The 16,692-nt window shown below is 36.0% G+C and overlaps 1 protein-coding gene across 7 annotated transcripts in view; it reads left to right on the top strand.

Annotated features, from left to right (window-relative positions):
* GKAP1 (G kinase anchoring protein 1) overlaps positions 1-16,692 on the top strand; it is a 99,843-nt gene that overhangs the window by 72,223 nt on the left and 10,928 nt on the right. For 4 of the 7 annotated variants that reach the window (XM_032392873.1, XM_032392870.1, XM_032392868.1 and 1 more), the window contains 2 exons: positions 1,700-1,770; positions 2,310-2,387. In XM_032392873.1, coding sequence (XP_032248764.1) covers positions 1,700-1,770; positions 2,310-2,387 — 149 coding nt within the window. Of the gene's footprint in view, positions 1-1,699; positions 1,771-2,309; positions 2,388-4,673; positions 4,998-16,692 lie in introns of those variants that run through there. The other 3 variants (XM_032392872.1, XM_032392871.1, XM_032392874.1) reach the window with 1 other exon arrangement.

The following is a 16,692-nucleotide window of genomic DNA, read 5'->3' as shown; positions in this document are numbered from 1 at the left end:
AGAGATTACTTTAAAAAAAATAACAAGTAGCTCAGTGATGGGCATTAAGGAGGGCACGTAATGGATGAGCACTTGGGGGTTATACGCAACAAATTACTCATTGAACACTACATCAAAAACTAGTGATGTACTACATGTTGGCTAATTGAATTTAAGTTTAAAAAAAAATCCAAGTAGAAGAATTTTATATAGAACCATTACATAAAAAATACAGTACGTTAGAGCACACATATGCTAGCATTTATAATGTGAGTGTGAATACAGTCAGCTCCATTATAACGCAACACATATTCTTAAAAATTACCAATCTGCAAAAGCACACAATTAAAACCACAAGGTTTATGGGGAAATGGGATTAGGAGGGTGCAACACTCAAAAAAAAACTTCATCAGAGACACATTTAAAAAAAGTTGGGAGCCTAATAAAAACAGTAACACAGTTTTACACATGTTAAAGTGGTTAAACACAAATACTATAATAAGGATGGCACTTCACCTGAAAGACTGCCTTAAGTTTGCTTGAGGAAATAGGCCTCAGAGGGTCCGCAGATTGTGTGTTACTATGAAGCAGTGGAAGGATGGAAAGTTGGTGTGGTTCTTAACAGTGGACAGAAATAACTGGTTGATATTTGAGGTGTGTGCATGGGTGCTGTTTTCTGTATTTGTGAAATTATGCTCAAGCAAATGCAAAATTCATGTTATGTTCAGTTGTTTCATAATACATAAAACTGACTATAATTGAAATGTTACATAATTCTTAAAAATCACTAGTTCTAAGTGACTATGCCTAATTCTGGGGAGCGGGGTGTAAAAGTTACCAAGTTGAATCTGGAGAGACTGTGATTTGATTCTTGATGCGGTGTCTCACTTCACTGCATTAAACTATGGCAGATAAATCTGAATTACAGTGTTAACATTGGTAGAGCTGTGGTGATAACAGGACTCATATATTTGATCTTTTCCTCCTTCACTAAATTTATTACAGTTTTACCTCTTCAGTCTCTCCTAGTTTGTTTTCAAAGTCGAGGAGTTAGTTTTTCATGTATTATAACCATTACTATGGGTTAAAGAAGTTGTTAGCCATGTGAAGATTTTTAAAGCTTAGGAAACCTTGGGGCCGAAATGTAGATAAATCTCTTGCTTCCCCAAAGAGGGAAAACCTCTAGACAAAGGAATAGTTCTAAAAGACCACAGGTGTATGTAATCAGTTATCATATGAGCTACATTTACTTGACGGTGCTTTATTGGTATGAACAGTCAAATCAAAATCATTTTTGTGGGCCTTACGGTACTGCTCGCCCTGACAATTTAACAAAACAAAACAAAACAAAAACATTCTACCTTGTTTTTAAAATCTTGCTTTAAGATTAGTCAAGGTATTTGTTTTATCCCTATGAGAAATTGTTTCTGTCCTTGTCCTCTTTAGAATAGCTGGAAAAAATTTGTCTTTCAAGATATCTATACAATTAATATTTTAACACCACAGAAAATGTAAAATTTCCAAGAAAAACTGCTGTAGTAATAATGATCAGAATTTACCAGTGAAAGAATAAGAGCTATATAGAACTAAGAAATACATTCATTCAGGATAAGGACCATTAATCTTTGCCCAACTGCACTGCTGTCTTGGTTCACTAAAGTATTGTTCAAGTATTTGAGTGATTAAAAAGATTATACTGCTGTTTTTCCTTTCTTGTCAGTGAAAGATAAAGCAGAAATACTTCTGCAAGTTGATGAATCACAAAGTATCAAGAATGAGCTAACTATACAGGTAAGAAAAACTGAAATATACAGGACTGATTTTCTTAAGCTATTTTTCTTTAGTCCTAAATTATGAAACTTGGTTAAACAAAAATACAGCCCATCAACACTGTGATAAAGTGAAACAAATTATACTCCATTATTATCATGTAACAGCAAATGAATGAAGATTCTGTTTACTGTGCTGAGGGAGGGAGTTATGTCCTGAAGACTAAGGGAAGATAAGGCTGTATTTTACTTTACTTTACTTGATACATATAGAGATAAAAAGGGCAGATAGAATTTATCCTATTCATGGATTTGACTTTTTCCCCTTCCCATCCTCACTCTGCATTTTCTCTTAGAATAGTGAGCTGCTCCTCTTCATCTTTAATATATAACTGAGTAAAATGCTTAACTGAAATTGTGTGTGTGCTTGGTGGGCAGGAGGTGGTTCTCCTCTGATGTCTGTTCATCTAGTAATCAAATTCATCATTGTGAGTAAATGTTAAGAATTAAGAGTATTTGCCTAAAGAGACAGCCTTTTTTAAATTGAATATTTGGTTTTAGGTGACTTCACTTCATGCCGCATTAGAACAAGAAAGATCTAAAGTGAAAGTATTACAAGCAGAACTAGCCAAATACCAGGTATGCTTTTATAATTTTGAAAGTGTTCTTATCACAAATAATACATTTAGAATAGATACTATGTGAAAATAAAGCCTATTTTATTCAGTCCAAAATCTGTTTGCCAAACATATTAATAATTTTGTTGTTATTGGTCGTATAATTTACACTTTAGAAAATGTTAGGGTTATCCTAAATATTGGTACATACAGCAATAACTAAAGTAAAATCCTTGGTACATGATGTGGCATATGTGTCAGTGAATCATATTGAGGGACAGTACATAATGACATTTGTCCTATTATATAAATTTGATCACTTGGGTACAACAGTTTCTTCTAGATATCTGCATTGTAAAGGTATCTTTTCCCCTTTATAATTAATAAATATGTGAAGTGATACTTTGAGATTGTGTGACTATCCTTTTCTTTTTACCCAGTGGTTTTAGCTTCCATTGATGATATTTGTATCAGTTATTATTTTGGTGGTTGCAAAAATAGTGACTTTTTCTAATTCTATTATTTCTTCTGCATTTACAAGCTGGCATTCAGCATTTTTTTCTGGACGAAGCAGTAAAAAAAAAAAAATCAGTTCTTTGTTTCAATATATGTGTATATGTATATATGTGTATATACACACACACACATATATTTGTATGTATGTATGTGTGTCTAAGTCATGATATAAAAATGTGTTAGTTAATGTGGGGGGTCATAGTTGAAAAGGTTTGAAAGCCACCACTGTTGGCCTGGAGAACATAGAAATTTTAACAGCCCCACGTTTGACCTCTCATCAGTCTAGGAAGGAGAATTCCCTTTGCCTGGGAGACTTCAAAAAGGATCCTTGAATTTTGTGTGGGGTTTTTTGTTTTGTTTTGTTTTTGTTTTTAATCTTGTTGAAAAACAAGGTAAGAGTTTTAAGCTGTGTAACACCGGTACTTATGCATAGTGGGTATCTACTTTGTAGGAAAGTTTTTAGTAAATGTATTTGTATTTTCCTGCTACAGGAAATAAATTTTGTTTTTAATACATGGTATTACACATCTCAGGTCCCATATACTCTCTTCTACTTTTTTTTCTCTGAATGAATCTGTGCAAAACTTTTATTTGGTCAGGAATGAGTAATGGCATTCTTATACTTGATTTTTTTTTTATAAAAAAGGTTGATGTAGAAATAAATGTATGTGACCACCAAGAGGGAAGTTATGAGCAGAACAAGGATGAAAGCAACAAAGAGTAGCTGCCAACACTAGTAAATGGGTCTGGATTCCATGTGCCCCTGATAGAACCACCAGTTTAAGAAATGCACTTCCACAGACAAGTTCTAGTTCCCAAACTTGGCTGACCACGAAAGTGACCAAGAATCACTTGGGAACTTTATGAATTATAGGTTGTTCAGCCCACTTCTGGTAATTATGAATAAATAGATCCGGGACAAAGTCTAGACATCAGAATTTGAAAAATATTACCACTTTAGGTGATTCTATTGATCAACTAAGTTTGGGTATCATTGCCATAATTTATAAAAATGGAGGAGAAAACTATAAAATTATTGTAAGGAAAATACATCAAACCATTACTTTTGGTTAAAATGGGGGATTGAATAGTTAAGGATGATTTTAATTTTCTTTTTTGTACCTTGGTACTTTCTGTATTTCTACAATGAGTATTTGCTTTTTAAATTAGAGTCAGGCAGAAAATGTTATGTTAAAAGTTATGTAAAATACTTCTTTTAAACTCCTACCTCTTTCCTTGGGTCAAATAAAATTTCATAGGTCGAGTTTCATTTGGAGCAAATTAAATACAGATTCATATATGTCACTGAGCAATATGAAAAGTATAACCTGCTTTTCAACCCACTGATGAACAAAATCAGATTTCTAATGCTGTCTAATATGAACAAGACTAACTTGGATTAGAAATTGAATTATTCTAAAAGGTAATGAACTGAATTAGCAAATTTGCTGATTATATGAAGCAAATTGTTTATTTTAGTATTGATCAAAAATTACATATTTTTAAAAACCTGGGACAGTCCAAATGAGCTCTAAAAAATAAAATATTGGTGATCTTACTGAGTCTAAACTAACTCAAGTAGAAGTAACTGCTTCATACAACCTGCTTTAACCATTTGTAAAAAAATAACCTTGTAAAAATAATTCAGTGGTATGCACATTCAAATTTACAACAAACTCAAAAAAATTGCTTGTTCCTCATACTCAAAATGCCTTTGGTCTCATTTATTCTTAAAATGAAAATGCCCCCAAAATGATACTTCCTAAATAATTTGCCCTATTTTTCTTTACAGGGTGGCAGAAAAGGGAAAAGAAACTCTGAATCCGACCAGTGTAGGTGATTCCATTAGCCTTTGAGGTCAACACAAAAATTAAAACTTTCAGGGTTTTGCAAAAATGTATATATTTAATGCTGTGCAACTGCTAAACTATGCAGTTTTTGTTGAAGAAACTTTAAAATGATTAGCTCACTAACAGTCTATAATTTTATGTCCTTTTGGCTTAAAGTGAAAAGAAGAAAAATAGAATTCCAGCAGAACTCAATGATTATTGTTTACTATCCATACTTCTTATCACTTTAGTTTTTCATCAGTCAATAAAATTAATTTACTCTTCCATTAATATGTTTGATTTTTTAAATTTTCAGAAACAATGTGAAAGTATTATTAGTTAATTGGATTGTTTAAGTTCAGTGAATATTTACTCAGCACTTTCTGCATGCTAAACCCTATAGGACCTGCAAAATAAGTGAAAAATGGTGGATACCCTCAAGTAGCTTATGCTCAGGGGACATAGAGGGGGGGGTGTAAAGACAACAGCAAAAGTAATTACCATACATATTAGTGTGATAGCATATTGTTTGGAAATTGAGAAAACTTGTATGAGATAGTTTTTAGAGGGTAGATACCTTTGCTGTAAATTTGTTGAGAGGCATTCCAGGCAGAAGGAGCAAAATCTGTGCTGAAATACTTGTTTAAAGAACAGTCTGTCTTGTGGACAGAAGCATGACACACTGAGAAAAGAAAAACTATTGAAGTGGGGGAGGAATGAATGAGAGATTTTTCATGGGTTTCATCAATCGCTAAAATAAATAGTAGTTTATGGGATTGATTTTGTTTTTAGTGTAGTCAGTGAAATACAAATATGATTCATTAAAATACAGAGGGTTTTTTGGTTCTACAACAAAAATGAATACATAAATACTGACTTTGGCCTCTAAAACCAGCATTAAATGAAAAACTCCACTTCATGTAAGTGAAAGAAAAAAAATACTTAATGTCATCATTGCTTTTATGTCTGGGTTCTTCCATGAGGTTACATGAACCTTGCAAAGAATTGTGACTTCTTATTTTTCCCTATATTCCCAGCACTTAGTCCTTTGTGTGGCACAGAATGGATACTGAATAATTATTTAATAAAATGGTAAAGCTTTTTTAGATAGTTTTTTCCTAATTTTAACTTTGATTAAGAATAGGTACCATTAGAACCTAAATATTTCATTAAATTTATATGGTCATATTCCATGATGCCATATTTTTCAACTCTGATGAACAAAATCAAATTTCTAATGTTGTCCTATATGAACAAGCTAGACAGAACTTGAATAATTTCAATTATAACTGAATTACCCAAGTAGTTTATGAACTGAATTATCAAAGCACACTGTATCATCTGCTTTGGATGCCTGCGTATTATCCATTTAGTACATTATCTAACCTCTAGCACAGTGCCTGGCACATAGTAGATGCTGAACAGATATGCCATTTTCTACTGGTGTATATTGATTTAAAATCACCTGGGCACATAGAAAACTTCATTGATCATCCTCTTTTGAGGTGGGTATTCTTTGGAGTACTGTATGCATTGCTCTGTTTTTCTCCCTGAATTCTTTTTCCTTGACTGATATATCTACTTCATGGCTTAATCTATCACTTCTAGGCTGATACTTTAGTTTCATCAGGGAAAGCTTTATCTAGTAAGAAAGAGAAAAGACAATCAGTGATCAATTGGAGTTTCTTTTTCTTTTTTTTAAGATTTTATTTATTTGACAGAGAGAGACACAGCAAGAGAGAGCGCAAGCAGGGGGAGTGGGAGAGGGAGAGGCAGGCTTCCTGCTGAGCAGGACCCTGGGATCATGACCCAAGCCGAAGGCAGACGCTTAACAGCTGAGCCACCCAGGCGGCCCTGGAGTTTCTTTTCTATTACATTGATTTCTTGGACATTCTCTTCTAATATATATTATTATTTAGATTCTTTTCCATTTCCTGAATGTTCATTGAAATTATTGATAGCTTATCATGTGCCAGGTGTTGTGCTAAGTACTAGAGATGCAAATATATCCACAGTCAATTGGAAGAAAACAGAAATGTAAAGAAATACTCATAAAATATTCTAATAAATAATACTGTTATATTCAAATTGCTATTGGAGTACAGAAGAAAATGCATCTTACCATTTTAAAGGGGTATCTTAGGCAATTTATTTTAATTATTTCAAACTCCATTAATAAGGTCTTACTTAAAATATGATTATGACAATATAGCTGGTTAATTAAATTCAGCAAATATTTTCAAGATCTGTGGGATTTTTTACATTTTCTGTATTTGTGTGTTAGTAAAGCCAGAGGAACTAGAACTCTGTTGAAGTCCCACTTCTATTATTAGTTGTATGACCTTGACTCATAGTGAATATTCAATAAATGATTGAACAGTGTGAAATTGGATATCAAATGAGAACAGCTAGTGAAAGTACTGGGTTAAAAAAACTAAGATGCAATCTCTTCCTTCAAATTATTTTCAGTCTAATAGGAATAAAAAAACATAGCACATAATAACTAAAATTCAAGATAGAATACAGTGGATTCCACAAGGAGGAAAGCCAAATGTTACTTATAGAAAAAATAGTATTTTGTAACTGCTTCCTGAAGGACAGGCAGCTTTTAAGTGTATAGGTCATGTAACGAAAAAGGAAAATAAAAAAGATGGAAAAAGGAAAAACAATGGAGTGTTCAAGGAACAGAAAGATAAAGAATGTGTTGAGGAAAGAGATTGCCTTCATTTTGCTTAGAGTATAGGACAGTAATGAGATAGCCAGAGAGGTGGTTTGGGGATAGCTATCATTCATCTTAAATTTCAGATTAAGAAGTCTCTACATAATCTGGTAGGCATGGGAAAGTTTATGAACAAGGAGTGATGTAATCCCTGTTGCCCTTTAAGAAGATTGAGATGGCAGTGATGTAATAGCAAATTATAGAAGAAGTAATTTGGAAGAGAGTGTCAAAGAAGCTCCAGTAATAGAAATATGGAATAAAGAGGATCTGAACTAGAGAGGTGGCAGTAGGATTCAGAAAATGGAGTAAAAAACATTCCCAGAGTAAAATCTAGCAAACTTGTGTGGAGTGAGAAAATGAACAAGGGCGTCAGAGATGAAAACAAGATGAACAAGGACATCAGAGATGAAAACAAGATCTCATGCTGAAATGAGAGTGAGAATGATAGTGCCATTAGCAGGGTGGACTGATGGAGGAATGAATGTAGCGTGATGGACAGAATTGGCTTTGACTTCTTAAACTGGATTTGCCCACAGAGCATCTAAAAGTAGAGTCCAACAAGTTAGGAATATAGTCCTTTGACTGGTGTTAACAGTATGAATTGTAATGTGTACAATTGAGTTGTATGAATAGTTGACACACTCAAAGGCAAAAGTTTTTGAAGAGAAGTATTGCTGAGGACAGACTTCGGGAATGGTAGTGGTCAGATAAGTGGGTGGTGTGGTCATGAATGTTGTTGAGAGGTCTGTTTATAAGCCCAAGGAAAAACTATAGGACAGCTAAAGGACATATTAATGACCTTCAAAGTAGTTCTTCAGTGGCACAGAGCAAGGCATTGAGGAAAAAGTTAAACTCTTTAATACTTTTAGCAATTAAAGGGGCCCGAAGGTACCTTGAAGAGGCCACAGGATTGAATGAGGATTGGTTTGTTTTTATGTGGGACCAAGGAGACCTTTGCAGTGTTCATGAACACAAAGGAGCCAGTCAAGATAACAAAGAGATTGGGGGTGAGGGTGAGGAATGGTCTTGTGAGTCCACCAGTTAGGTATTTTCTTGCCATCACACAATTTGGTTGCCTTATCAACCCTCTGTGATTTTTAATTATAAGCTAAGCTGCTCTCTGTTAGTGGAATTATATAACCCTTTCCATATAACAATTTAAGAATGTTTGAGCAGAATTGAAGGATTTAAAAAAGAAACACAATTTAGGGCGCCTGGGTGGCTCAGTCAGTTAAGCGGCTGCCTTCAGCTCAGGTCATGATCCCAGTGTCCTGGGATCCAGGCCCGCATGGGGCTCCGTGCTCAGCAGGGAGTCTGCTTGTCCCTCTCCCTTTGCCTGCCTGTCTGCCTACTTGTGATCTCTCTCTCTCTCTCTGTCAAATAAATAAATAAAATCTTCAAAAAAAAAAAAAAGAAACACAATTTAATGACACAGACATTAGTAAACTTCAATGACTTAGCTTTTATACACCATGGGAATGAAAAATTACTGAAGCAACATGTAAGATGGTAAGTGAAAGATAGTCTAAGATTCTCTAAAATCTGTCATTGAGTTTTCCTGGGGTAAATTTTTTTTTAAAGATTTTATTTATTTATTTGACAGAGAGAGACAGAGCGGGAGAGGGAACCCAAGCAGGGGGAGAGGGAGAGGGAGAAGCAGGCTTCCACAGAGCAGGGAGCCCGATGCGGGGCTCGATCCCAGGACCCTGAGATCATGACCTGAGCCGAAGGCAGACGCTTAACTGACTGAGCCACCCAGGTGCCCCCTGGGGTAAATTTTTAATTGAATTCAAAATGTTACCTAACATGAGCGCCCACAGCTAGTGGGGTTGCTAAGAAGTGGATGCCATTATATATACTGTTAGCAGCCTTATACTTTAGGTTTTGCCTTTAGGAAAAGCACTATGGTAATGTTTCAAGAGCCAGAAACATATTTATACCCACTAATACTGATATTGGATAACTTACCTTTAGAAAATAATTTGAGAGAAGAATAAGTTTTAAAAGATCTAGACAGGTATAACAGTATGTATAGTAGGGAACCATGGAGTAACCCAAATGTCTAACTTCAGTGTCTCACCCAAGATCCAATTTGAATGACTAAATAATATAACACATCAGTGGGAATAATTATGCAGCCTTTAAAAAAGTATAATTAAGATGACTAAAAACATGGACTATGTTGACCAGCATTTAAATATAAAAACAAAATAAAAACTTGTAAACTGGTTGTAGCTATGTGAAAATATATGTGCACATGGACAAACTGGAAAGTAGTAATTCTGAAATAAAACTGTGTTGGGATAGAGGGATTATGGGGAATTATGGGTTGTTTTTCCCCCCAGATCTTATCTAATGTACTGTTTTTTGAAATTAAGAAAAAGGAAAAACTCTACTACTTGTTAAGTAATTTGCTGTTATGGGAGTAGGTTGTATTAACTGACCCAATTTATTGACATGTTCAGTTGAATTATGTTGATTTTTAAGAGACATCTCCTGGATGTGGAAGTTTTGTTTTGTCTTTCAATCCAGAACCCTTCATTCCAATAGAACTGGTGCAGAGAAGGTAGCATTGTGAATCATATGACTGTATGGCTGCAAGAAAACTTGTAAAATTTAACCAACCAGCTTGATGTTTCCCTTGTTTTACTTCCCATTTCAAAAATTTTAGAAGTTTTACTTCCATTAACCATGTCATATTGTTCTGGTGACATTTTCAATATTAACTTTTTTGATATTCATATTACAAATTAAGATGTGAATTATTTTATAAATATTAAATATAGTATGCTCCTCGTTGTGAATTTGTTAAGGAGGCGATAATTTTCTTCTCCATACCTCAGTATATATAGTGAGCACTGATTGTACCATCATGTATAAAATTAGTTTTTTAAAACATAACTCTGTTGAGATATAATTGACATACAGCTGCACATAGTAAATGGGATAAGTGAACATGCTTTGATATTTGTTAAGATTTGCTGTAGGCACCAGTATGTGACCTACCTAGTAAGTGTTTTGTGTAGGCTTAAAAAGAATGTGTATTCTATAGTTGTTGTGTGCGATATTCTGTGTATGCCCAGTTAGATCAAGTTTCTTGAAATCTAATGTATCCTCAATGATTCTACCCTCTGTCCTATCAGTTACTGAGAGATATGTTAAATCTGACTGTGATTATGGATTTGTCTACTTTTCTTTATGTTTGTCAGTTCTTTTGAGGTACATACAAATTTGAGTTTTTTCCTATCTTCCTGGTGATTTTATTTTTACAAAGTGACTATCACTAGTTTGTTTTGTCCTTATATTTTAAATACCTCTCTTCTGAATAGCATTTTGCACTTTTTAAAAATCCCAGTCTGACAAACCTTCTGTATTTCTGCTTATCTCTTTTCCTCCTTTTCTTTGAGTGATTGACTTGGTGACCTCCTCCTTTGTCAGGCCTTCAATGCTTTTAAGAAGTCCTTCCACATTTTAGCTTTTATAAACTGGAGAGTTTGTCTGAACAAGCTGGTGTGTCATATGGAAAAGAAGGAACTAAAAATTCTATTTGTTCTATTTTCTTCTTTAATGGATCTATACCCACCACTTTATTATACAAAGTTTTATTGCAGACTGGGCTGACATTTTTAAATAACTGTTTCAAGTTGCTATCGTTAAGCCAACTATTGCTGGAAGAAAACAGCTGGCAATTAGAATTTTAGTTACTCTTTTTCAACACTGTAGTTCATTTTGAGCCAGTGATTTTAATCTTACCGGACATAACATTTATGTCTAGTTACCCAATCAGTAACACTGTATATACTAAGAAATAATATATACATTAAGATACCTTTTTTGGTTTTTATAAAGGAAAATGCTAGTCATACTATTAACATCTAGACTTAATAGCAAAGTATTATTTTTTGGTCAGAATAATGGGTTCTTTTTCTCATTTCTGAATATCAGCCTTTTTTTTTTTTTTAAAGATTATTTATTTGAGAGAGCGAGAATGAGAGAGAGAGAGAGTACATGAGAGGGGGGAGGGTCAGAGGGAGAAGCAGGCTCCTCGCTGAGCAGGGAGCCCGATGCGGGACTCGATCCCGGGACTCCGGGATCATGACCTGAGCCGAAGGCAGTCACTTAACCAACTGAGCCACCCAGGCGCCCCCGGAATATCAGCCTTTTATGCTTATAAGATAGCAAACAAAGTTATCATGGAATATTATAGTAAATCAGTTCTCCAGATGATTTAAAAACGGCAGCCATGCAGGTTGAAAACCACTGGGCTAAATGGCAAAAGAGAAAAACAGATTCAGGGAAAGTGTGTGTGTGTGCATGTGTGTGTGTGCGCATGCCTGTGTGTGTGAAAATCACACACAAATACTCTAAACTGCCCCTTCCTTTAATTTGGCCAGGAATTATTTGACCTATCTTCTATCAAGAAGTGGCATTTATGATTCCTCCTCTTGCATCTGGGTGTATTCTGTGACTGTTTTAGCCAATAGAATACAGCAAAAATAACACTATACCTGTTTTTAAGCCTGGGCCTTAAGGCACCGGCAACTTCCACTTCTACCCTCTTGGAGTGCTCCCTATGTGGAAAGCCAAATACCATGTGTAACTATTTTGAGGCCTCTATGCTATAAAAAAATTCAAGTTACATGGAAGACCACCTATAGGCACTCTGGTTGATGACCACAGCCTAGCCAATGGCCAGCAGCAATGGTAGGCCATGTGAGCTAGTCATTTTGGACATCTCTCCCAGTCAGGGCTTCGTTATGACCCCAGCCTGAGCTGCGTTCTGACTGCAGCTGCATGAGAGATACAAGTGAGAACTGCCCAGACAGCCCATAGCACAGTGAGAGAGAACAAATTGTTGTCTTAAGGTACTAAGTTTGAGAATAGTTTGTTATGCACCAATAAATAACCAAGGCAAAATTTGTTACTTGGAAGAATGGTAATGTAATAAAACTCGGTGCATATGATATTGGTGTTGGCAAAAGGTGGAAAGATCCTAAGGGTCTTCTTAATGAGTGTGGAAGGGACTTGAGACTTTTGGTGAGAGCTTAAAAGACAGGGAGACAAATGTTATTGAAAGCTGGAAAAGGGCTTCTTGTTTTGAAATGACAAGAGATTGGCAACATTATTGCCTGTAGTAGCATAGAAAATAGAAAATCTCATGAAGGTAAGTCTGGCTGGGAAGGTTTTTCAGACAATATAGAGTTACAATTGGTGTTTTGTAATGGCCTGTGCTACAATACAGGGAGAAATTGATGAACTAAAGGAACAAGTTCTTGAGCAGAATTTGAAGAAAATATAAAGGAGCCAGGAATTGTTGGGTTCAAAAATAAACTTAAACTCAGACTTTCCCTGCCAAAGATTTTCAAAATAATAAATGGCTTTAGGGCAAAGATAAAATCAGAGGGATAACAATAAAGATTTCAGGATAAAGATCTCAAAGGTGTACTTGTTTAAGACCCTTGGTTAAGACTTCAAAGACTTAGGGAGTGCCTGGCAGAGCTACAAAGAATCCTAAGGGCACTGTGCTACAGCCTTATGGACAGCACAGAGTAGAGAAGTTTTTTCTCCAAAACAGGTATGGATATGTTTTTTGTCTAATGAAGCTGATTACAAGAAATACACAAAAAATTTAAAGGCACTGTACCAGCTTGAACTGAAAGGGATAAGAACAATACAAAATAAAAGAGACACCTTTGGATCATCAAACTTCTACTGGCAGGAAGCAGTCTGAGGAAGCTACCCAGATATAAATAAGGGCTATTTTTAAAGAAAAAATAAGGGTGACTCAGAGAGGAGCCAAGAACAGAGCCGAATTAGGCTCTAATCAAGGGATTGGCAACATACGCCTCACTAGAGTTCAGATTTGCTAAGTAGACCAGTAACTGTTGAGTGTCTCATAATTTCCTCCTTTCTGAGTAGAAGTGTCTATTGTGGTTATCCTGTTTGTGGGCAGGGGGTAGATAACTTGCCTCTCAATTCTCTGGAGATTGGAATTGAGAAGAACTACACCTGGGCCTGATTTAGATGCTGACATCCTGGACTTGGAGCTGAGGTTGCAATGACATGACAGAAAGGTGAGGGGTTTTGTGTCCCTGTCCCTTGAATCTGGGTAGTTCAAGAGTGTTCTTTGATCAACAGAATATGGAGAATGACCCCAGGCTTTAAGAGACTGACAGTTTCTACCTTTTCCTTTTGAAGAAAGTGAGAGCAGATACTGATCACAAATTGACAGTATCCAGCCATAATGGGTTCAATTGTGCACCTTCCCCTCAAAAGATCTGTTCAGGTCCTAACCCCTGATACCTGTGAACGTGACCTTATTTGGACTCAGGGTCTTTGCAGATGAAATCAAGTTAAGATGAGGTCATACTATATTAGAGTGGGCCCTAATCCAGTGACCGTTCTCTTTGTAAGAGAAAAGAGAGGGGGGTTTGGACACATACACATAGGGAAGAAGGCCATGTTACAACAGAGGAAAATATTGGAGTGATGATGCAGGTATCAGCCAAGGAATGCCAAAGATTGCCAGGGGCAACCAGAAGCTGGAAGAGGCCAAGAAGGATTCTTCCCAAGAGCATTCAGTGGAGGCATGACCCTGCCAACACTTTGATTTCAGACTTCTAGACTCCAGAACTATGAGAGAATAAATTTGTTATTTTAAGCCAACAAGTTTGTGGTAATTTGTTATGGCGGTCCTAGAAAGAATACATCAGCAAAGCATCTGCATCATCAAATTCTCATTTTCTTCCTATCTTGCTTGCTACGCCTTATGGTCTCCTCTGCAAGATCTTCCTTGTCTGACTTCTTAATACTATGGTGCTCCATGACTTCGTTCTGCATTGTCTACCTTCCTCATGCTGCTTAGTGAGTTCATCCATTACTGTGCTTTAAATACTAGCAATATGTTCATGCCTCTCAAACTCATATTTCCATACCTAGCTTCTCAAAGATAGGTTGGCTACAGATAACACATTCAATTACAGTTGACCCTTGCACAACTCCTGGGTTAGGAGCATTGACCTCATGCACAGTCGAAAATTTGCACATGATTTTGACTCTCCAGAAACTTAACTACTGATAACCTGCTCTTGACGGGAAACCTTACTGTTAACATAAATAGTCAATTAACACATATTTTGTATGTTATGTGTATTATATAGTGTATTCTTACAATAAGCCAGAGAAAATGCTATTAAAATCATGAAGAAAAAATACATTTACAGAACGGTACTGTATTGAAAAAATCCACATATGTGTGGACCCACGCAGTTCAAACCTGTGTTAAGGGTCAACTATACTTATCCTTACTTGGATATTTTAAGAGACATCTCAAAATTATTTTATCACCCCTCCAATTTTTCCTCTCTCCACAAATGATACGAATATCCATCCACATGCTTATGTTGTCATTGATCTTTGCCTTTCAACATGCCATCTCTTAGCAAGTGCTGTCAAGTTTTCTTCCAAATCTATCTCAAATGTACCCATATCTCTCCAGCCTCATTGCCAACACCCTATTTCCAGTCATCATCATCTCTGTTGGATTCGTGCAGAAGCCCCCTAATTGTCTTCCTGCTTCTGTTCATATGCCCACACTATTCATTCACGTACAACCAGGTCAACTTTTCAAAACTGTAGATCAGACTATGTCATTCCTTTGTCTAAAACCCCGCATTGACTTCGCAATGCACAGAAAATAAAATTCAAACCGACCTCTGTGGCATACAAGACCCTGTATGCATGAGAAGGCTATATGCTTCAATAAGGTGATGCAAATTGGTTACATTGCAGTTCAGAAAAACATGCCATCTTAGAAATATGAAAGTTGAGTGGCTTAACTGCACAGGGAGAGTCAAGCCACAAATATAGTAACTCACATTAAGAGCCAGGAGCGCATCCAGTTAGCCTAAAATAGAGGGCCCTGTAGTCCTCTTCTGGGCAGCTTGAATTAAGAAGGCCACATACCTTAGTATGTGTTAAATATGCTATAACTCAGTAAATAAACTGTTCCTCCCTGACTTCCTCAGAGGCATCTCCCCCACCCCAAGATGATGGAACCAATTACTTCTTCATCAGGGTACTGTGTCTGCCTGGAATGGCAAGAATGTCTCTTCTTTGGCTAGAGAGCTTCATCTAGACTCCCCCACTGAGAGGACGGAAGGCAACATTATTTCCTATGGATAATTTATACTCTCTATGAAATGGATCACTAGAAGAATAAAAGGGAACCTGCTTTCATGGGTGGAAGCAGAATATTATTTGTTTTTAATTAAAGGGTGATTTACACAAAGTCACCCAGTGACCAAATCATGGGGCCAGGAACTAGAATTCTGAATGCAGTTCCATTCCACTATAACTATTTCTCAAACTGGTCTGCAAATCATCTGTATTAAACTTACCTGGTGGTATTTGTTAAAAACATGTAGTTTTGGTCTTCACTCCGGCTATGGTGAATCAGTATTTCTGGAGGCAGGCCTGGGTATCTAAAATTCTAACAAACTCCCCCAGGAGAAGCTTACACATGTTAAAATTTGATAACCACCACATTACCTTTGCTTTTTCTGATATACATATTAGAGTAGTCATTTCTATTGGCAACTTTCAAAATACTTCCTAAGTATTTTAAGTTCACAAAACTTCAATTTCACCTGAAAATTCACTTTAATTTCTTTATCTGTAAAATGAAAATTTTCTTAGGTAATATCTGAAATCCTTTTAAGATCTAAAGGTAAATGTGCAATTGCTAGATTGTAGGGTAGCTCTATTTTTAACTTTTTGAGGAACCTCCATACTGTTTTCCAGAGTGGCTGCACCAGCTTGCATTCCCATCGACAGTATAAGAGGGTTCCCCTTTCTCCTCATCCTCACCAACATCTGTTGTTTCCTGGTTGTTAATTTTAGCCATTCTGACAGATGTGTGGTGATATTTCATTGTAGTTTTGACTTGTATTTCCCTGATGCTGAGTGATGTTGAGCATCTTTTCATGTATCTGCAGGCCATCTGTCTGTCTTTGGAAAAATGTCTATTCAGGTCCTCTGCCCGTTTTTTAATCAGATTGTTTTTTTGGTGTTGAGTTGTATGAGTTTTTTAATGTATATATTTTGTCTATTAACTCCTTATTGGATATATCATTTGCAGTTATCTTCTCCCCCTCAGTAGGTTATCTTTTTGTTTTGTTGATGGTTTCTTCCACTGTGCAGAAGCTTTTTATTTTGATGTAGTCCCAATTTTTGCTTTTGTTTCCCTTGCCTTAGAAGACATA

The sequence above is a fragment of the Phoca vitulina genome, unplaced genomic scaffold, assembly GCF_004348235.1.
Source record: "Phoca vitulina isolate PV1807 unplaced genomic scaffold, GSC_HSeal_1.0 scaffold70, whole genome shotgun sequence".
In the NCBI taxonomy this organism is placed as follows: Eukaryota; Metazoa; Chordata; class Mammalia; order Carnivora; family Phocidae; genus Phoca; species Phoca vitulina.
The sequence above is the reverse complement of the archived record's forward strand: the minus strand, read 5'-3'. Positions and strand labels throughout refer to the sequence as shown.